Consider the following 23,512-nt stretch of genomic DNA (forward strand, 5'->3'; position numbering starts at 1 on the left):
CAATCATGGGCAGACACGCCACGCTGTGGGCAGACACGCCGCACTGTGGTGTATATAAGCAGTACGGATTATTGGTTTGACCCTTTTTCCCTATGGATGGAGACAATAAATGTTGCTGCAGAAGGAACCTAGTGTCCGCGTGTCTTCTTGCTGGCGAGACGACTGCACGGGCAACACCCGGCTAAATAACTTTTTTTTTAACAACAGGATTTCTGTACTAGAGAAAGATTCCCAAAGCCAGCAGCATCTATCAAGAAAAGTGGGAAAGATTTTGTCTGATCTTCACAAATTCCAAACACTAGAAAAACAATGGGGTTCATCTGTCCTTCACTTGAGTGCCTGATTCCAGTTAAGCAGAATTAGGAAAATCTATTGGTAGGAAAGTCAAATGCCCAACCAGACAAAGTACAGGTTGGTTAAAGGCTGAAGTGCTTTGCCCCTGATTCTGAGAACTATGAGCTACTATAATATTGCCAAATTTTGGACAACCCCCAACTCTTACCATGGCTAGTTTTTCTCCAAGATGTGCTGAAATATACTTTTGTTTCTCTGCAGTAGCAACATCACGAAGATCAGCCTTGTTTCCCACTAACATGATAGGAATAGTTCTGTGGGTTCCATCCTACCAAGAAGGAAAAGAAGTGGAACTACATCAAACACTGAACCAACTATGGAATGATGCTGTGACAATGGTACAAGTAGCTGCCATTTTCCAGTTGTCTCAAGGTGCCAAATTTGCTATTCATAAGTATTTACAGTTGTAGAACAAAATTGATAGCTATTTTCATGGTGTCATGTGTCTTAGTACTCATTTAAAAATTGAATTGCTTAAATTTAAGATGATATTTTTAAAATTCAACATGTTTTGAGGCACAATCACCTTTCTTTCCCATTTACAACTGAGAATTATGAAATTTGGAGAGGTGAAATAAGAACATGTCAAGCTGAAGGTTTGTGTCCACTTAGGAAATATTCCATTCCTGGATAATAGAAAAGGTAAATAATATGAGAAGAGCCAGCTGTACAATGCACAATGTACAATCATCACTTCATAACACAATAGAATGACCACAGAATTCTGTTCAGATGGGGTATACACAAAATGTTGGGAGACAGTGTCTCCTTAAAACAATGGCCATTCCACACCAACAACTTTATTCCATATAGATAATTCTTCATCTATCCTAGAATAAAACTGGGTTCAAGGTTCCACACACACTACTCTAATGTACAACAAAGCAAAATAATCTTATCTATTAATCTTCTTAAGTTGTAAATTCAAAAAAAAAAAGGTGAAATGGATGGCTGAAAATCTCAATTATAATAAGCTCATGGAGTGCCTCACTTAATGTAAAGACATTTTCCTTATTGACTGCCCTTGCCATTTGAATTGTGATTTTCTGAGCATATACAAAACCTGAAAACAGAGACTAAGTTCCAAATATTAATGATAAGATGTTTTTCACAGTACTTTGTGCTCTAGTCCACTGTATTCTATTCAATAGTAGCAGGAAGCTCTCTTGCTCACTCCTTAGACTTCCTTTAGTTTCATCAAGACAACTGTTATTCAATTGTAACTCATTCTTGTCCTTTACCAAAGTAATGGACAATGTTGAGTCAAAAATAGTGAGCTCCATTCATTCTATCTCTATGTGATACTATTATGAACAGAAGCAAGTGCCAGATATTTTCTGTCTCAGGGTTCTCATAATATGTAAAATTTGCTTATTTCTGTTGTATTTTTCAGATGTTGTAGAAATAATGTAATATATGGGTAATTTCATCAAGTAAAATATTACAGAAATGAGAGTAACTTTAATTGAATTTATAGTGGCTTTTAAGACAGGGTGCTCAGGTAGAACAAAGAACATACTTATGTTAAAAGAATTATTCCAATCACACAATATCTCTTTCATTAATTCTATAGTCAGGAAGAGACTGTTAATCCACAGACACACTTGAAATCAGGTCAGACAGCACTTGTCTTTAGCCATGAGTTAACTTAATATGTTTAAAATACAGGTGATATACTTACGTGGGAAATTGTATTTACCACTCATTTATATTTTCAAGAAAGTACTTTGCACTTGTTAGTAACATTTGTTAGTATACTTCCTATTTTTAAAAAAATCTTTCTGTGGATATGAAAGGTTCTTAAGTAGAGACATAGCCATCTTGACACTGAAGTCCCCCAATGTCAATTCATCTTTCTAACATATCTGTGATATCTGAAAAATCCCACATCGCAACTAAAATAAGGTCAGCTTTCAATTGTAGCCCTTGCTAAGTGCTATCCCAGTGGTATCTCCTCTGTTTATAAAATTCCTGCCATACCGTGCATCTAGTTCTACTAATTTCATGTTCGTAAAAGTTGCTTTCTTAGCTACCTGTGTTTCCATTTTGTTTTACAAGGTTTCTACATTTTATTTAGCAAAGAACCCAGAAGTTGTTTTCAGAAGCTACTTGAAAAACTATCTTCAATTTTAGAAAAGTTCCTGGGAAGAGATAAGGTTTCAGAGATCACTAGCTCCTAATCATCCAGCACAAAGCTGGATTTCTTGACAGCCCATGACTCCCTTGCCTAGTTTTCTATCTCTTCGTTATCCTCCTTACCTCGACCATATCCACCCATTCTCGGACGTTAAGAAAGCTTTTCTCACAGGTAACATCGTACAGCAGTAAAACACCATCTGCTTTACGGAAGTAAGACTTGGCGATACTCCTAAATCTGAAAAAGACAAAACGCAATTGCATTGCCATCCTGCTATCTCTTCATTCCCGTGCACTTCTTCTCTACTGTGCCTTTTGGGTTTTACTTCTATAACAGATTCCTAGAAGTAAAGCCTTAGTAGCAAACATTACTGATAAATTTCATCAAGAGCACTGAAGAAGCCCATCCTTTCTCCAGACAATCCCAAGAATGTCTCCCAACCTCAAACTTCAGCCACAAAAATGATAAAAGCATAATGAAAATAATATTCAGCTCCAGAAACCAGCTACCAGACAGGTGGAAAACAACAGCTGCTTCAAAATGAAGCAAAGTGTGACTGAAAAAGAAAAGCTGATGTTGAGCAATATGACCTTCACATGCACACGTGTACATGAGTTTATACATATACCCCGAAATTCAAATGGTAGAACTTCTAGATGTTGGATAATAGTGTTGTGAAAGAGCTGGAGTGGGGTTTGTGTTTGTTTTGTTTGTTTACATGAAAGGAGATCTTTTTTTTAAGGGGTTGATAGAGAGGAACCCGGACATAAGTTGAATCATGCCTGTAGCCTATCTCTAAAAGGCTAAAAAAAGGGAAAAGCAGTGCGGTGAATTCTGTAGTGACCAAGAGCAGGAATCAGTTCCCTATGTTCATCACTAAATCTTAATAGAGTATGGTACAGACACAGAAATCTCAAACACTCGTTGCATACATGAATAAATTTTGGCCCACAGAGAACAAGATAAAATTAAAACTTGTGCTTCATACTTCTGGCTATGGGCAAATATTTTAAGCTATGGAATCATCAGAGTATGTCTGTCATTTCTCTGGTGTTATTATCCTTCAATCAAGGATATTTAACAGAATGTCCTCAACCATCATTTGCTGCTTCAAAAATAAGTACCGCTCAACATGACACTGCATTCAGAAATGCTGACTCCTCTCCACAGCGAAGTGTGATGTCCAAACCAAGCATCATCGCTGTGGAAGTTCAAACACCCTCTTCTTATACAAATGGTAACATGCAGATGGAAGTAGATATTGGGAAGACGAGGCTTATTAATACATACATGCTTTATAATTATAAATGCATACACAGTAATATATTGCAAATAATAATAGTATAGCCAGCCTTTTGAGGTTTGCCTCTGTATTGTTTAAGCCAAAACGTTATGAAAAGCACTTGCCTCTCTTGACCCGCTGTATCCCAGAGCTGAAGGACTGTTTGTTCGCCATCGACAATCAGAGTCTTCATTTGGAAATCAACTCCTGAAACGTAAATACGACTAATTCTGTAAGTTTCTGACTTAGATGGTAGGAAAGCTAATGCCAAAGCCAAAGTAGAAAAAAATGCACTTGGCTTTCAAAGATTAAAGATCAAATAAGTTAGATTACACATGTACATATAGATGCACTATCTGAAGCCAGGCTGATTCAAGGAAGGGCTACCTCTATGGAACAGAGAAAGCTCAGTTCTTTTTACCAAGATGATAAAACACAAACCCTTATGTATGCATGCAACACTTAATGTATCTGTATGCAAACGCATGTATATGTTATATGTGTTCTGTTTATATATTTTAAGTGCATGCATGCATTTAACATCGTATGTATATCTACATGAATGCTCACATATGACCACTACATAGAAACATATATATTTATATATTTATGTGTGCAGAGGGCTGTGTATATCACACACATATATAAGTATGTCAGGGTCTCTAGTAACCAGAGCAATATTTTAGTTCTTTTATGAATTATAATGAGGTGGAATTTTCAGTTTTGTTATCTCAGAGTTTATCAGAGAATTATAAATTTATAAATGTGCTCAAATATGATGAGGGCAATCAATTTGTTTCATTATTTCTCATTGTCTAACTCCCTCTTCAGATGAAGAAAAGCAAATGGCAATGTATTTCAAACTCCTTCTACTGATTATTACATGAATTTGAAAACATACTAAACATTTCATTTTTTATTAGTTCCTTGTGTAGCTTTGGTACCAGTCAGCATAATAGTGGTAAGAGAAGAGCTCCTTCAGTTTCTATTTTGCAGAATAATGTAAACAGTATTTGTGTTAGTTCTTTAGAGATCTGTTAGAATTCTTTACTAATCCATGTAGCCCTGCACTGTTTGTGCTTGGGAGGTTATAATTTCTGCTACTATTTCTCTAAGTGCTATAGGCCTTATTAAATTGTTTATTTCATCTTGATTTAACTACAGTAGGTTATATATTTGCAAATATTCATCTATTTCTTTTATGCTTTTCCAGCTTAGTGAAATACAGATTTTTATTTTATTTTTACTTTTTAAATTTTAAAATATTTATTTATTGTTATTTTATTTGTAGCTACATATGTGTGTATGTATATATATATATACATGTATATACATATACATGCTGGCCATGACTCCTTTTGGAGTTGAATGACCCTTTAATAGGATCATACATTAAATATATTGCACACCCAGATATTTACATTACAATTCAAAACAGAAGCAAAATGACATTTATGAAGTAGTAAAGAAAGTAAATTTATGATTACAGTCACCACAACATGGTCAACTGTGTTAAAAGCTTGCTGCATTAAGAAAGTTGAGAGCCACTGATGTAGAAGAATGATAATAGATCCAAACTATCACTTGGTGCAAAATGCATATATAAATGAATTAAGAAGCTTAATATAAGACTAGATACCCCAAATAGACAGGAGAATAAGTGGGGAATAAGGTTAAACTCACTGACACAGGAAAGAACTTTCTGAACAATCATCAATAAAACAGTCATTATGACCAACAGTAAATGGGACCTCATAAAAGGCTTCTGTACTGTAAGAACACTATTATTTTAACCCACAAAATGATAAAAACATCCTTATCAACTATATATCGAATAGAGGATTAACATCTAGAATATATAATGAACATAAAAAAACCTGAACATCAAAAAAGCAACCCAATTAAAATACAAGATACAGAGTTAAGTGGAGAGTTCTCAAAAGATGTAGCACAAAAATGGCTGAGAAACATTTAGAAGACATATCGAATATCCTTGGTAATCTGGAAATAGTAAAAAAGAACTACTTTGAAAGTACATCTTACTCAGTCAGAATGATAAATACAAATAAAATAAATGACAGAGCTAATATTGGTGAGGATATAGGAAAAGGGGAACACTTATTCTTTGCTGACAGGAGTGCGAACTTGTACACCCAGTATGGAAATCAGTGTAGCAGTTTCTCAGGAAGCTGGGACTGGATCTACCTCAAGATACAGCCATAACATTATTAGGCACATGACAAAAACAGTCTATATTCCACTATAGAGATATTCTTTGCTGCTCTAATCATAATAGTAAAAATTATAATAGAAATTGGAAACAGGCCAGATGTCTATCAACTGAGAGATAGATAATAAAAATGGCATATATTTATATACTAGAATAGTACTTAACTGTTCTAAAAAGTGGATTTATTAAATTCATAGGCAAATAGAACTAGTAAAAGATCATCCTGAGTGAGGTAACCCAGGCCCCAAAAAATATGTTCCACATTTTCCCTTATATGTACCTATTAGCTCTTATGCTTTCAATATGCTATAAAAAGGCAATAAAATGACTCCTAATGACATATTGCTACACCAGCAGATAAGTGTTTATGCTATATACATCAGAGAGATTCTTCTTAGAGTACATGGGAATTAACACAGAGACATACAATCGGACAAAGTAAGGGAGCACTCAATCCTTAAAGAGATCAAGGCCCAGTAATCTATGTGAAAGAGGTGGCAAAAAAATTCTAAGAGCCAGATTGGATGACTGCAAGGAGTTTGTGTGTTCTAAAGACAAGAGGACTGGCAACATATGAACTGGCAGGCTATGTTAGCATGAATGGGATCTGCACAAGCAAGATGGGGGATCCCAGGACAGAGAGGAAAATTGGACATGGGATCCTACCCCTAACAATGAAGATACTTGAGATCGATACCTGTTGGCAAAAGGAAAATCCTTTCTCTACAGCGTCATGTTACTGGGTATATTAACCACTCTCTAGGGCAGGCCCCATGCCCAGGCATAGTAAACCAACACAACTGAACTCCATGGTTTGGGTCGGGGGAGCTTTTTGGTTTGGCTTGGTATTTTTGTTTTTGTTTTTGTTTTCTTCTTTCTTTTTTGTTTTGATTTTCTTTTTTCTTTCTTTCTTTTTTAATGTGCATTTTGTTTTTGAAAGTTAGAGAACATGGTGGGCAGGGATATGGGAGTATCTGGGAGATAAGTGGGTGAGCCAACATGATCAAATGTATTGTGTACAAAATTTAATTAAAATGGTGTTTAAAAAAAGACTCAGAAAAAAGAAAGAGGAGAGTGAAAAAACAAAGAAAGAAAAGAAACAAAGAAGAGAAAAATATTACTGCCTCAATTCATTTTCTTGTGGACATGTGGAAAGGAACATAAATACAGATTCAGCCTTAAACTCCAATTTGCCATGCTCATCTCAAAGTTCTTAGCATTAAATCGAAGTGTCTGAAAGCTCTCCTTAGCTACCTATGGAAATATGCACGTCTCTCTGCACCTCGTTTTTAAATTCATCTTGGTCAGCTTACTTTCACTGGTGTGAAAATTCCTTAAAGATGCAGATTCTCTCAGCATTCTTCACTGTGTACCTTCAGCACTATAACAATACCAGGCAGGCTATCTACAAAAGGCTTGAGACATACATGCTGAATGAAAGCACCTACTACATCTAAGCAGGGTTGGTGTGATTGAACTGTCCACAGAGATTTCCAGCATCTGTCAGGTTTTCTTTCACATTAGATTTTAATCCAAATAAAAGAATATTCTATGCACACGTACACACACAGTCTCTATATACATGAATTCATCCACAGGTATTTTGATCTGTGAATCTGTGTATGTAATCCTGAAAGAAAACAAATCAAGCTACAGATAGCAGTTCTACCACTATCAGTGAAGGAAGAGCCATACCTAGAGTTGCACTTGTGTTCCCCTGAAACTCATTCTTACAGAGTCGCATGAGGAAACTGGACTTTCCCACTGCGGCGTCGCCAGCCAGCACAATCTTGTAAGCCTTCTGAGATGTGGACTTGGAAGTGTTATCCACCATGTCTGTCTAGAAGGAAATAGGCACACAGGTGAATGACAGGGCCATTCGTCCTCTTAAGTAACAGGCCATAAGGAAGAGTGTCAGAAGCTACATACTTGAAGTGAAAGAGCTGAGATGGGCTTTCTCGAGGAACTAACAGTGCTGCCCTCACCAGCAGACCCCTGGGGCTGCCAGTCTAACACTGAGGCCACACTTTCAGAATCAAATGCTTCTTCATCCTTTATATCAGGAACCTGTCAAAAAAAATCAACCATTAAAAACCAAATCTTTCACATATATACATCACAGACCAAAGAAAAGTAAAACTCTGCCGCTGAGCCTACTGCCAGTCTGGTTATTGAGCAGACCTCCTCTTCAAGGCAAAACTTTGAGATTCCTCCCTTGTGTGCTAGAGAAAAAGCTATTCTAATGAATAAGCTTCCTAGTTATGACCTTAACAGCGTAGGTTATGTGCTGTTATGACAGAGTTCCATAAAATATAATGGAAGATTTCAGTCAAAAGAAATCATCGAGAGCATCATGGCTTCTAGCTTACATCTGTGTCTGATGCATCTCCCCCAAGGCTCTCCTCTGTTCTGTGCAAACTCTGAAATCCTCCCTGGTGCTTGTAGTCCACCTCGGAGTCACACTCATTGTCTCTGAGAGTAGACAGGCCACTGTCAAAACAGCTTTCCGGCAGGCTGTCAACTTCACAATTCATCTTCTGCAGAGGATCACAGAGGGCCAAAGAGTCACAATCCTCATCTGCATATGAAGAATGGAATGACCTTGTGATAAAAGAGGAGACAACTTTACCAAGGAGTTCATAGCGGGCAAGAGCACAAAGGGACAGGCTGAGGACATTGTCATTTGCGCTGAAATACAGGATAGGATGTTCCCTAGGCATTGGCAAAGGAGGTGTGCACAGTGCTGTCAGTTCATTCTGCTCAGTTTTCTGTGATGACAAAAGCCCTCAGTTGAGTGCTGCTCTTTGAAATTGACTGATCTCTTCCCTGATACAAGAATGAGTATCCTAGATACAAATACAATGTAACACTACTATTTTTACTATAACACCTTTAGACCACATTCTGAATAGTTTGTGTACTTCTAGATTATAACTCTTTTCTATTTTGTGTTATCTGTTTATTTTTTTAAGATAAGGTGTTGGGAAATTTTTTCTTCCGGGTAAGGAGGGGCAATTAAACAAAGCCTACCCTCATCCAATGTCCTGACAATAAAACAAAGTTCAATTTCACAAAATTTGCCCCTGGAAAACCAATGAGTTTATTGTGCTTGCTTACAAATGTGTGAGGAGCTCCTCAGAGGGGCATGAGTGAGCCAGAAGGAGCTGCACTGGCAAGTGTAACCCAGTGTGGACAGCTTCTTCACAGCGGTACAAGGGCAGCACCTCTATTAGTCTTTCCCAATCGACATGTAATCTTAGCTCCTCCTCAGGACTTCAAGGCCTTGTGCAATTAGCTCAAAACTAATACAACTGGTTTAGGGGCAATGACTGAATATTTAGGTTAAGGTCTCTTGACCTTCTTTATCCTCTTATATGACAGAAAATAAACAGTCAATAACCCAAGCCTAAAAATTTTTTTCAAGCAAGCAGACCTGTATGTTAGCATAGAAAAGAAAAGCAACTTGTTGATTTCATACATCAAACTAACTGCAAAGAAGGAAGATTCACACAGGCCATGGTAGTTTGTACTTGGGTTCAGAATGAAGAGCAGGAGAGGATTTGCTTGCCTTTGAGGCCCTGGTGATAGAGGCAATGAAGAGCCTGTCCATTGGAACATACTGGAGAGGAACTCTCGTTCCAGTACCAGACTTCATTTGTGGTGTCATTCTTTTAAGAATAAATCCTAGGGAGACTTCTGAAGTAATTTTGGTTTATATGCTTCTTTCTACATCTTGCTGATAACTGTTCTTCACTATTAGTACAGAAAAAGTAGCACCAAATTTGCATTTTAAAACTGTATATTTTTTAGTGACCTTATAATCACCTGCTTATAAATAAATAAGCCGTTCATTTTATAAAACTAATGAATCAGCAAACAAAAATCAGGATCATGTTTTTACACAGGCAGTCTCTAGTGAGGGACATATCCAGTGGCAGTAAAGCCATAAGCTAACACCAGGTGAGGTGGAGCACTACTAACCAGCAACAACTAGAAATCTGAGGAGCTGTTACTTGGTTGTCACAAGACTGGACCTGATGACAATCTCCACAGGATTGAGGAGAGAATGGAATGCAGCATTAGAAGGGGGATGAAAACCTCATCCTTGCTTGACTGAGATTCTCCAGTGACAGTTGTTTTGAGTCACTCCTGGTCCTGTAAGTATGCTCTACAAACTCACTGGTTTATCAACTTAGACTAAAATGGAGCTATATCTTTAGCCTTTCTTTGATGCCTAAGAAAACAGTCATGCAATATCAGGATAGTTAAGAACATGTTTATTTACACCAAAAGTACTGCCCCAATATAAAATAGGACAACACTAAGTTTAACAGCCTCAAACACATGGGAAGTGTTAATGTACACTGTTGAGGTTTTGTCTTTTACTGTCTAGTGTAATGCTAAGTGTGCCCCCCCCCCAAGACCTGGAGTCTGCCAGCCCCTGGGATGCTGCTCACGAGTTAATTCTGACTGGTGATGCTCACAGTCAATATCTGGGCATAGAAGGAGATAGGTGTAATAGGCTTGCAAAAAAAAAGAAGCCGCCATGGGATAGAAGAAGAATATGCAGGAGAGGAGAAAGGAGAGCTACCACAGGTTAGCTAAGCCATAAAAATGTGGCCATGCGGGTTGGCCATTTGGAGCTATGAGCAACCCAGATGAAATATGGTAAATAATAACTTGGGTTATGAAAAAGAAGGTAGATTCTAACGCCATGAAGGGTAGGCAGTCGCTCAAGTATTGTGCTGCTTTAGGTACACAACTAAAATTATATTATAAATTATATAAATTAAAATTAGATTTAAATATAAGAGCTGCGTGTGTGTGTGTGTGAGTGTGTGTGTGTGTGCGTGTGTGTGCGTGTGCGTGCGTGTGTGTGTGCTGTGTGTGTGCGTGCATGTGTGTGTGTGCGTGTGTGTGTGTGCATATGTGTGCGTGTGTGTATGTGTGCGCGTGTGTGTGTGTGTGTGCGTGTGTGCGTGTGTGTGCATGTGCGTGTGTGTGCGTGTGCGTGTGCGCGTGCGCGTGTGCGTGTGCGTGTGTGCGTGTGTGCGCGTGTGCGCGTGTGCGCGTGTGTGCGTGTGTGTGTGTGTGTGTGTGTGTGTGTGTGTGTGTGTGTGTGTGTGCGCGCGCGCGTGTGTGTGTTTGTCATCTAGGAACATAAATGGTCAAAAGTGTGAAAGAAACCCTGAGCTGGTATTTTTAAATATATTTACTACAGTATACTTTTTACCTTTTTTTTTTGTTTGTTTTTAACACTTTGATGTACCACAAACTTAACTTCTAGCTAGCAACACCGGACATGTGTACCCATGCACATACACGCAGAAACACATACACACACTCACACACATACACACACGCACAAATAATCTCTGTTTGTTATTTGATATATTAAAAGGCATGTTAAAATTTAACTTTTGGTATGTCTCAATGATTCCTTTAATATTTAGTAACTCATAATCATAGTCACATTTTCTACTTATTTTGAACATTAAACACTGACAGATTATGGACAAAGGCTCAGCACAGCACAGGATGTGGTTCGAGGGGAGGCATGGATTGGTATGCACAGAATCATTGAAAGCATATGGAGAAAATTACTGTCCTCTATGAAATATATTTTCTCCTTTTTCACATTTCTGAACATTAATATAAGATTGTAATAAATATTAATTATTACTTAAATATATACCTTAATTTTAATTCAGCTCTAAGATAATTTCTCTCCTTTGACTTTGATTTAGAACTCAGATAATAGAAGAGGCAGGTTCTACGTACCTATCATAGGCCAGTGGTTGAGAAGTAGGGTGATTAAATTTGGGACTGCTTCTAGAAATTGTATTCCCTGGTGATATGTTATTTATACGCTGTAATACACAAGTGGTTGTTAATATGTAGATATTTTATATACCACAGGCAGATATGCTTATACATACCCACACAATTTAACTCCCAATATGCATAAATAAATCTATGACCCCCCCAAATGAACTAGTGTAAACATGAAAAAATTATTTTGAAAGTTTCAGTAAACATAACAGACATGGTTTCCTCTTTCTCACTGTTTCATATCTCACTGTTATGTAGCTCTACTGCAGACTCCATAAAAGTTTGCTTGCTCTTCAGGTTTGCCAAGACAGGACAGCACTAAAAGGAAAATCTTATGGAGTGAGCTATTCCACATCCTAATATGGCACTAAAGTCTCATTCCTAAAGCTGAGTCACAAAAACTCAGTAAGAGGCTCACTGCAAATGCAATCTGGCCAAGCTTGTTTCTACCAGGAGGTTTCAGAACCCCAAACCCAAAGCCCAAGCTCAAGTGTGTGCTGCAGAGAACATCACTAACCAAAGCCCAAGCTCAAGTGTGTGCTGCAGAGAACATCACTAACCAAAGCCCAAGCTCAAGTGTGTGCTACAGAGAACATCACTAGCCAGAATCAGAGCTACCTCGTCCTTACTGGAAACATTCTTTTTAATGACCACAGGATTTCTCACATTTTCTTTTAGTTGCTGGACTTCTCTGTACACTAATCAGCTCATATATCATTAAACCCTCTAGAGAAAAAAATCATACATTTAGCATCTTTCCCTTAAAACATTTAATTTAAGAATTGGGTGGACATCATTTAATTTATTTTTACAAAGTGGCAGGCCATATTTTCAATTTAAAAAAAATTATCTTTTTACTTTATGTTAAGACTGTCTCACTGTAAGATCAACAAGAAGTTGTCCTAAACTATCACATGGTTTTCATGGTTTTCATGCCCTAAAGCATTTCATCAGGAGAAAGAACAGAATATCTTGTAAGAGGACACTGCATACCAAGGATCTGTTGAGTTTGCTGTACGTGTTTTCCAGTGCACTCCTGAGGCCATCATTACTGTCATGCAGCTTGCGGTTAGCTGTTCTGTATGGGAAGAAGTAAACAAACATACAGGAAGCACTGAGGGATCAATATCCCCACTCTATTTTCAGGCAGTGGCATTAGAATGTACAGATATATCACACTTCTTGTACTTTCCTGTTTCTCTTCAAACCCCAGAAACAAAATCAGACACAGATACAAACTGCAATGAATGGATTAATTAGTTTACTTTCCTGCAGATCTGGGAGCATTTTCAGAATAAATTTGGTGGATTGAGCCACTCACTCTTCCCTCTGATAACAACTGTGTCGACAGGCTTCAGTTCAGGCCCAGGCACAGATGCCGTGTGCTATAGAGCTTGCTGGCTATTCCTACATCCCACCTCTTCATGCCCTGATGGGATTTCTATATTAAACATGTACTTAGCTATTGATCTCAGACTAATTAAGAGTTTAAATATGAACTTAAGAACCTCATAGGATATAATGAAAGTCAATTAATATCCACTTTCCTTGGCTAAAAAATAAGGATGTCAGAGTCCTTTTCCCACAGAGTATTTAATTTTCCTGTTGGTAGCCACTTGATCCTTCATATCTCAATTCTGTTACCACTTCTACCAGAAGTCCTTCATTGACCTTCCATAGTTCTCCATGGGGAACATACTTTTCTTTTGTTGTAGTCTTCTAAATTTGGTGATATACATATATATGTGACTATTGATATATTGATATACATACATACATATATATGTATATGTAATTTATTTCTATGAGTAACCAGTTTCTATCTTCTTCCTGTACTAGACTCATAATGAGAGAGAAATTTTTTGCTATTCACTATTCTATCCCCAGTATCTCACCCATGAAAGCTGCTGAGAAAGCTTTTGACTGAGTTAATGAGTAAATTAACTCTTAAGTCTTTATAACACATGACCTCTGCAGTTTCTGCAGCTGAGACTTAAGGAATACTAAATACTGGAGAAGAAAATTTGCCCAGCCTAACATTATTTCATTTAGAAGATTGAAAACTATAGAATATACAGTATACCTGAACAAATGGGGAACACCCAGGTTGCTTGAAAAAGACCTCAGACAATCAAAGTACTACAAGTTATTGTGAAGTTGAGAGTTCAGGATAGAATTTCTTAGGGAATAGTGTTTTAGACAAGAAAACAAATATGTGTCAGCTGTAGTCAGCATAACGAAGTAAGAAAAATGACTAAACACTATCCTATGGTCCCATTCCTGTGTGGGCCTGAGGAGCTCTCCAGTAGAGCTCATCAAGGGTGAAGGCCGCATTCCTAACAGGTATAATGCAAACGCATAACATATGCTTTTCTAACTTGCAGACTTTGAGAATTATACTGCACTGGAGTAATTCAGTTAGAGGTAAATGAGTCAGAAAGGTAAGTGGCTATGCCAAATGTGCTGTAATGAGGAGACCCAGTGACCTAAACCCTGGACATGGCAGGTTGTGTAACATGTTTCATTAACACAATTGGCTAAAATGCAGTGAGCATTTCATAAAAGAACTTACTGGAGGATTTCAATTTGCCTCTCAAGACTACTTCGATCTTCTGTGTACTCTCGGATTATTTCCAGATCCCTGCAAAATTATATGTTATCTTTCAGTGAGAAGAGACAGCAGGTGTGAGCATGAGGCGCAGGAAACCTCATCACCATCTTCCAATCCTCATGAGCTGTCGGGCTTCATTTCTAGAAACCTGTCCATTTGCTACTGAGTTAAAAGCCAGTTCCACATAGAAATTTCAGTTCCTTAGCCAGAAAGCTGGTCCCTATCAAAATGTCTGTAAATTTCTTTATCAACTTGTGTTTTAAAAGGTTCTTTCTTATTCAAACCAGTAGTCTAATCATCTCTCTTTCTCCAAGCCACTCCTTCTTCTCTGTGAGCTTGCTTCTTTTATTTTCCTCTTATGTATGTCTCTAGACTTTATGTTTCTCCTGTCTGTAAAGTAGAGATAATAAGGGTCCCTACAAGAGAGGATATTCCATAGATGAAGCCATGAACACTAATAATGTGCCAAGGATGGTCCTGGTAGGTGGCAATGCTACTGGCTTCAGCTGATCTTGTTGTTACAGGATCCTCTTGTTGCTCGGCCAACACAAACAGATCTTTTCTTCTGTATTCACCTCCTGTGTCTCCTTGACAAAGGCTGAATCTGGTCCTGGTGTTACTAATGTTATTATTGTTGATCTTCCTCAGTGTAAACTGCTTAATTTTTCTTTTTGGCTTTCCGAGTTGAACTTAAAATTTTTAAAGAGCAGTAGCATATGTTACTTTTATTTTATATATTCTGAACTCACACCTCATTATCTCTAAGGATGCAGACAGAATACAAGCAGTAAAAGTTGTACCGTTTAATAATACTACACTGCCTTAATTCTGAAAGGTTGAAAGTAAAAATAAATAAATAAATAAATACCTCTTTACCTCAAATGTCCAAATTTACTCTCTTTGTATATGCATATAACTGTATCTCTCAGGTAAAAACGTGTCTCTGATTATGTGAAGTTATATGTTGTTAATACCAATATCTCTGAACTAAAGCACTAAATAGTTAATGGCTCTCATTCTTGTTTTAGGCCAGGATTCCTATCTTATAAGCACTTTTAACACAGGTTTGTTTGTACTCAGTATTTTCCTCCCAAGGCCACTTAAAGCAAACATTTTTTCGGCCCTGCACTCTCCTAAGAAACTTATAATTCAAGACTCTTTACACACACACACGGACACACGGACACACGGACACACACACACACACACACACACACACACACACACACGGAAATCTTCCAGTAAAGACAGGATCTTTACAAAGCAATATATATTCCCCAAAGTTAATGAATGACCCTCTGTTATAAAGAGTTTCATACCGTTCAGAATTCAGACTCTGGTCAGCATAATCACTTTTCAAAGCATCTAGTTCACTCTGAAGAAAGGCTACATTTGTCTGTGCTTCCAAAAGTTCTTTCTTGAGTTTTTGATTTTCCTAAAGCAAATAAATCATGAGATGCATTAGAATCAGGCTTTTCTTACAGCTAAAATACATAGGCATAATATTGTGCACTGTGTAAGCTTATCATTGTAATATTCAAAAGTTGATTTTTCTACTCTATCTTATTTCAATCTGGACACAGTTTTGCAATGTTTATGTCAAAAATCTCCTTTCTCAAGTTTGTATAGACAATGCTTACCAATCATTCTCTGCCTTGTCAGTAAAAGCTGATCATGCAATGCTGAGCATAAAAAAGAATAGGATGGGACTTCCAGTGGAGGGAAAGAGATAGAAGACAGATTGAGCCCCAAAAAGAGTGAGAAAAGAGATTATAGAAAAATACATCTGAAGTCCAGAGAGCCAGATTATACTAAAATGCAATTCCATTTATATTAAAATTATTACACACTATATAGTGCAATCTCATAAAAATAACATCTACCTTTCCTCAGGTCTTCACATCTTCCTACTCAAAAAACTGATTATATATTCAAATATTGTACATTATTAATTTCAAAGTTGTTCTTCATTTTGTACTTGACATCTATGCCAAACTATAATAAATAAAAGCTGATAATAATTGACTGATGTTAATGGAAATTAAGCAAAAATAATGTTCCTCAGATCAGTTGGAGTACTGTCCTTGGAAGTGATTTCTGGAGGTCACTTGTTATTTCCTGTTTACTTAGGAAGTCCTCCTGTTGAACAGAGAAGAGGCCAAGTAGCCTGGTAAAACACCCAAACGTAGAATGAGAACTGGAACAAGGGAACTAGAGAGGTGGCTAACAGTTGAAGACACTTGTTGCTCTTCCAGAGGACCTGGGTTGTATTCTCAGAACACCATGGTGACTCACAACCATCTGTAACTCCACTTTCAGAGGGTTCAATGCCATCTTTTAGACTTTGTGGGCACCAGGCTTATTCATTTTTATTTTATTTTTATGGCATATACATATATCAGGACAAAACATCCATAAAAATAAAAATAACTACATTTCTTAAAAGGAGAGGAGGGATGGGAAATAAATTAGAATCAGCTGGGCAAGGTAGAATTTGTCTTTTATCTCAACACTAAGAAGAGAGATTGTTGGATGTCTGTGAGTTTGAGGCTAACTTCTCCTACCAAGAGTTTCTTATCTAGTCACTAAGACAAACTTCCAAGAAAGTGTGTGTGTGTGTACACATGTGCACATGTGCATCTGTCTATTTGTCTATCTAGAATAGCATATCAGAAGCATAGTAACCAGCTCTTTATCTATCATATTTTGGTAACAGATGCCATATACAAGAATAATGAATGATATTAAGAATTTAAATATGTGGTTAGTAATGCACAATAGTTGAATCAATAATTCTTCTTTGAATAAAAAGATTTCAAGAAGGGTGAAGGATGATTGTGGAAGTTATGTTATGCACTACTTCATTTTTCCCAGAATCAAGAAACACTGAGTATAATGACCCTCGAGGGTCATTAAGTCAAGGAAATATATTTATACTGAAGGGCTCAAAGTAAAGAAACTTTAGGTTGATATATAAGTGCCACAAGATTGAAACAATCCAGTAAAAACTGTCATTTCATGACCTCTACAATTAATATTTTCAAGGGAAAATAAATAATTTTTATAGTAGTAGTGACATAACAAAGATGGTTGAATATCATCACACTGCCTAGTTTTATATCAACTTGACGCAAGCTAAAGTTTTTGGATCTGGCTATAGACAAACCTGTAGAGCATTTTTTTTAATTAGATTGATATGGAAGGAATTAGCCCATTGCATGTGGGTTTTTTTTTTCTTGAGCTGAAGTCCTGGGCTCTATAAAAAAGCAGGCTGAGTAACCCAGAGGCATCACATCACTAAGCAGCACTCTTTCATGGCTTCAACATCAGCTCCTGCCTCCAGGTTACTGTTCTACTTGAGTTCCTGGTTTCACTGCTACTGATGAACTGTTAAGTGAAACTGTGAATGAAGCAAACCCTCTCCAAGTTGCTTTTGGTCACAGTACTTCATCACAGCAACAGTAACCCTATTTAAACAATCTTTTAAAATAAGAAACCAAAAACACAAATAAGAAGATCCAAGAAAGCAGCAACTCTACATGAAAGTCATGATTCAAATGTAAAGCCAACTACAATGCAATGACATCAGGAATGGCTAAGACTGTGAGGCTAAGGCAGATCTCTCCTGAGATGAATAATGCTGACTAGACAGAAAGTTAGGCAATGCCAACTCAAGAGCCAGAGTATGCAAAGCACTTTTAATTTTTGAGATTAATCTAAAATCAAAACAAATAAAATAACTTATCAAAGGTACATGTCATTTATGTTTGCAACAGATAAAGGAAATAGAAATGTAGGAACAGATTTTTTTAAAAGACCAGACAGAAAAGCTGAAGGCAGAGGAAGTCACACATACGAAAGTAGTATTAGCCATGTAATCTAGTTCTCAACACCATGTGTACATTACTGTAAGTACATAAAAAAATAAAATAAAACCATGAAAGTGGTACTTAGTTGAAGGGAAAAATCTTCTATAATACAGTTACTCAAATATATTTCAAAGACTTTTTATAATTATTGTATCAGTTTCTCTTTAAGTCTTTATTCCAGAAACACAAAAACAGTAAATACCACAAGTATGGGCATGTTGTCTGTGTTAGTTAGATTTTTTGTTAACTTGATACAAGTGAGAGTCATTTTGGAAGAGGAAATCTCAATTGAGAAAACAGGTCCCTAAGATTGACTTATAGACAAGTCTGTGGGGCATTTTCTTGATTAATAATTGATATGGAAGTTTCTACTGTGGATGATGGCATCTCTGGACAGGTGGTCCTAGGCTGTGTAAGAATGAAAGCCATGGGAGTAGGGTTCCTCATGGGCTTCTGCTTCTCTTCCCACTCTGACTTTTCCTGGTGATGGTTACCTGAGAGGTTTATGATGGAATAAACTTTTCTCCCCAAGTTGTTTTAGATCATGTTGCTTTATCATACCTACAGAAAGTAACTAATGTCTAACAGGAAAGAAAATTATTCCAGGGAAGCATGATTCTTACCATTGTTAAATCATGGATTTGTTTCTTTAATGCAGTCACATCTTGCTTTTGACTTATTTGTCTTGACTGCTCTTCAAGCTAAAAAAAAGAAACAAGAAGTGCTTTGGTGAGGATTAGCGATATTCTTGAATATGAATGTGGGAATACTAGTAGTTTTCAATTTTTAACACTTTATGACTTTATAACTAAATGACATAAAATCTACAATATTAAAACATTTGTTTTAAATAATATGAACATTTGAAGGGAGACTTTTATTATTGAATGTTTTCTTTAAAACACTGGAAAAGCCCTTTTGAAAACCATCCCACTGTAAAGCAATCTTTACTTTCCTGGTTTGCTAAAGAAATATGGCCATTCTTTTTTTTTTATCCTGTGCATTGTTTTTGCAAAAATGAAATCCCAAATGTTGATTTGCCAAATGAAGTCTTAAAGGTGTGTGCTAGGGCTGGCCACACTACAATAAGGTTTGTCCAGGATACAGTCTTGGGGTTCACAATTTGATCAAATATCCTACATCACATCTGTGCTTAACACTTTATGTTTTACCTTTTATTCTTTGTAATATTCTTATTTTCTGTTAGAGTGGTAAATTTTTTTTCAAAAATAACTTTCCCATGAGTCAGGTGAAGGCAGAGGCAGAAAGATTGTTGAGTCTGGAGCCAGCATTGGTTACACAGTGAATTAAGGTCAAGCTGATCAAGACTATGGTTAAAGAGATCAAGGCTATATCTCAACAGAAATGTCTAAAGAAAATTGCCCACAGTACAGATTTTCTTAGTATGTCTAAGAAAATGATCAAACCCTAGAACTGTAAACAAAACCAGAAAGACTTGACTACCAAGAAGTAATATCCAGATCTGTGAAGATATGTTTGCAGGTAACCTCAAATAGGGGCTTCCTTCTGCACTAGCCATAATGCTTACCACATTTTGTCATGCTCATGTGCTTTAACTATAAGCTGTCTTCACTTTGCCAGACAGTATTGTGTGACATGACTGGCATGTAGCTAACCATGACTAACAGATGTGTATTAATTAGACTTTGTATCTGGTGAAGGTTATCTATTTTCCAGGCATTGCTTTCTACTGTATCCTTCCATAGACAGAAAACTTCCTTTTCATATACAGTTTTGAGCTGACTCTCCTATAGAGCAAGAAGCAAGTACATCTGATTACAGCCTTCTATATGTGAATATAAACCTGCTGGCTCTCCAATATTAACATCTTTATAAGAATCACATGGTTGTGGCTTTGTGTATCTCCTTACAGACATTTTAGTCCATTAATCTGTGTGTCCTTCTACAAGTTACTTTTGTGTTGTTTTTGTTACTATGCATGTGTAGAATAACCTGCATTTAAAATTGGTTATTATGATGTATTTTTTAAAAAGAGATGTATGATGAGTTCACATGAGAAAAGTTATAAAGAATTAACTCAAGACTCTCAGAATTTGTTGTAAAAAAATAGTGACAGCCACAATGATCTCTAAATAATATTTTATAATTTTGAGAGCCCTTAAAATTCTCTCCTATAAATCATTTTCTGTTTTATACAGTGAACATATCAGGTGGGTAAGGTGTCTAGTACAGGCAAGAAATTACATACTTATTTGGTTACTAGTTCTTCAATTTGTAACAGATCATTTTACCTCGCTGGAACTTAGACCTCATTTGTAAAACAAAGCCATTTAATAAGATCCTCAGAAAACAGTTCATATTTAACGTTTTCAATTTATGGGAATGATCGTAATAAACTATAATTGATAAAATATCAATTACTATTGGTTAGGCAGGATAATTCATTATTAAAACTGGGTTTTTGTATCTCTGTGTCTCTCTCTATTTAGTTTCTGTTTCAATGATCAGTCCATTGGTGAGAGTGGAGTGTTGAAGTCTCCCACTATTATTGGGTGGGGTTCAATGTGTGTTTTGAGATTTAGAAAAGTTTCTTTTATGAAAGTGGGTGCCCTTGCATTTGGGGCCTAGATGTTCAGAATTGAGACATTCTCTTGATGGTTTTTTCTTTTGATGTATATGAAGTCTACTTAAGCTATTCACAGTATTTATGGAAACAACCACATGTAAGATGTAAGCTTAACCCTGAGACAGAGCAGCTTGTTGTGATAGTAAGAGGGCTTTTTGTTGTTGTTGTTTGTGTATATGGAAATGTCAATTTGATAGTCCAATATCAATTACACTATAAATATCTGCACCAAGGCAAGCTCAGGCCTCCAAATCTCCCCTATCCTGCTGCCTCAGTCCACAGTCACTTTTAATCATGTGTCAGTGAATCACAAAGCACAAAGAAACTGTTCATTAGAACCAAGAAAGAAAATGCCAGTACTTAAATGTGCTTTTGCTCATATTTCTACAAATTGTTTTCTTACCTCTCAATGATCAGGTGATTGCTAGACATGGATCTTTCTACTTAAAAGAACCTTTTTTTTAAATTTCACTTAATATTTACTAATTATCTGCTACACAGCTTGAAGTCAGGTAGAAACAGGAATACAGGGATACCTGACCTATGCAGATAATGTTTCAGTAAAGAACAGACTTTCTACTAGAAACAGGATCCACTCAGCACACTTAGTGAATGAAAACTAAAGCATCAGGTGTGAAAACTGGTCAAGGATAAGACATTCTATTATTCCCATGTTAAAAGTCAGATGGGTCTTAAAAATGAGTCTCCCAAGAACTTGGACCAACTAACAAATGTCATTCTTTCTTCTACTTTAATTATAAATTCTAAATGTTTTCCAGTTTCAATGCTTTAGGTACAGTGAGATACTGAGGGTGTTTCTAGAATATCTAGATGTCACATATGTGGAGAGCTTTTGGTATCACTTATAGAAATTTGACAAGTACTTGTCAGTGGGCTCAAGGAGGTAGGCTCAGATAAGATTGTTCACATTTGGGCAGATAGAAGGATCAAGGTGAACACAGCCGAGGAATGTGTGACTGCCCTTTTGTCTTAGTTATCCTGATGAACCCCCAGACCCAGTGACTTGGGGACTTTGCTTATTGCTTTGTTTGTTTACCACCTGGTGCAATCTCTTTGTTCATTGCCTTGTTTAATCCCTTTGTCTTTGATCTAAGAACTGACCCTATTTGCTGCTAGTACCTAGAATGGTAGAAAAGCTGGCTGGAAAATTAAAGCTGCTTCAGCCTCAGCACTGGCTGGAGTCATGTTATAACGTTTGTCTAATTGTCTTTTTCTTTTCAATCCTCACTCCAGCCCTTGAGACCCTGTTGACTGACTGAGCTGGCTTGTTCACACATACACACCTTTTTTAACCTTTTAATGGTCACCTGTAGGTCTCCTACTTCTGTTTCATACTGACGTCTGAGGTCAGTGAGAGCTTCCTCGGCTTTTCGTTTTTCCTAGAAGGAAAATAAAAGACATCATGTAAGTAATTTCTGCTCTTAAATACTCTAAAACCCAGATCAACATGAAGCATTTTTTAATCAAGCTAAAGTGACCAAAATGCTCCGAAACAAGACCAATGACACTAGGTAGCAGAAGAATGCCAGGAAGTCATAGGTGTACAGCAAGGCTGGACTTGAAACCTACAAAACTAGGGGAAGTGTCGAACACCGAGTCACATATCATCCTGAAATGCAGGCTCTAAGACAACACTGCACTTAGACAACAACATACCAATGAATCAATGAACCATTACTGTAAAAAAAAAAAATAGCACATCTATGGGCTCCATTGAATGTCTACATACTGTGTTGTGTCAGGACTCAGGAAGGCACAACTGGTATACTTGTTCTATCTTTTTTTAATATACCTAAATTGAAATCGCATCATTAAGACTTTCTATGCAGCCACAACTGTTATATTCTTACAAATCAAAATGTAACATATTCCACAAAGTATCCACAATCATACCCCTTCTCTGTTAGTGTCATATTAAGTATGAGTCTATTTTCCCAAGTCATTCATCTGAAGACATTCCTTTAAGATCAGCCTTGACAGAATTAAATCTTTGCTAATTATAACAAATAGACAACCCAGTATACATGTGTTTACTGCTGATCAGTACAATATTTCCTATTCTAATCTTATAGCTATTTGACTTTTAGCATTAGTTTGGAACTCCCCTGGTCATTCCTATAGAGTCAACATAGATATCAAAAAATCGAGGTATTTGGGCTAGCAAGATGGCACAGAAGTTAAGAACACCAGCTGTTCCTACAGAGGAGCAGAGTTTGGTTCCTGTCATCCACATGGCAGGTCACAACAATTTGAATCTCCAATTTTAGGGAATCTGATGCTCTCTTCTGGCTGCCATGGATACCAGGCATACACACAGTATACAGATATACATGCAAGCAAAAGACTTTTATATACAAAACAAAAATATCTTTAAAAAAAAAATCTTTGTACTGGAATTACCTTCACCAACCAAAAGGTTAATTGAATGTTGCAATTAAGGGTAAAGGTGTACCGAACCAACTTGCAGGTCCCAAAACAGACAGGTGGTGGCTTAAATAAAGGTTCCCCTGTCTACAATACCACCAAAAGTCAACTCAGGAAACAATTAGAACCCTTTTCTTGCTCCAG

The 23,512-nt window shown here is 36.9% G+C and overlaps 1 protein-coding gene across 1 annotated transcript in view; it reads right to left on the reverse strand.

Annotated features, from left to right (window-relative positions):
- The window catches only part of Rasef (RAS and EF-hand domain containing), a 64,366-nt gene that overhangs the window by 14,369 nt on the left and 26,485 nt on the right, over positions 1–23,512 (reverse strand). The window contains exons 4-15 of the mRNA XM_031377680.1: positions 22,228–22,323; positions 18,939–19,016; positions 15,766–15,881; positions 14,408–14,476; positions 12,829–12,913; positions 11,785–11,873; positions 8,373–8,604; positions 7,933–8,070; positions 7,699–7,843; positions 3,899–3,980; positions 2,614–2,728; positions 503–622 (exon numbers count right to left, since the gene is read on the reverse strand). Coding sequence (XP_031233540.1) covers positions 503–622; positions 2,614–2,728; positions 3,899–3,980; positions 7,699–7,843; positions 7,933–8,070; positions 8,373–8,604; positions 11,785–11,873; positions 12,829–12,913; positions 14,408–14,476; positions 15,766–15,881; positions 18,939–19,016; positions 22,228–22,323 — 1,365 coding nt within the window. The remainder of the gene's footprint in view (positions 1–502; positions 623–2,613; positions 2,729–3,898; positions 3,981–7,698; positions 7,844–7,932; positions 8,071–8,372; positions 8,605–11,784; positions 11,874–12,828; positions 12,914–14,407; positions 14,477–15,765; positions 15,882–18,938; positions 19,017–22,227; positions 22,324–23,512) is intronic.

The sequence above is a fragment of the Mastomys coucha genome, unplaced genomic scaffold (assembly GCF_008632895.1).
Source record: "Mastomys coucha isolate ucsf_1 unplaced genomic scaffold, UCSF_Mcou_1 pScaffold18, whole genome shotgun sequence".
In the NCBI taxonomy this organism is placed as follows: domain Eukaryota; kingdom Metazoa; phylum Chordata; class Mammalia; order Rodentia; family Muridae; genus Mastomys; species Mastomys coucha.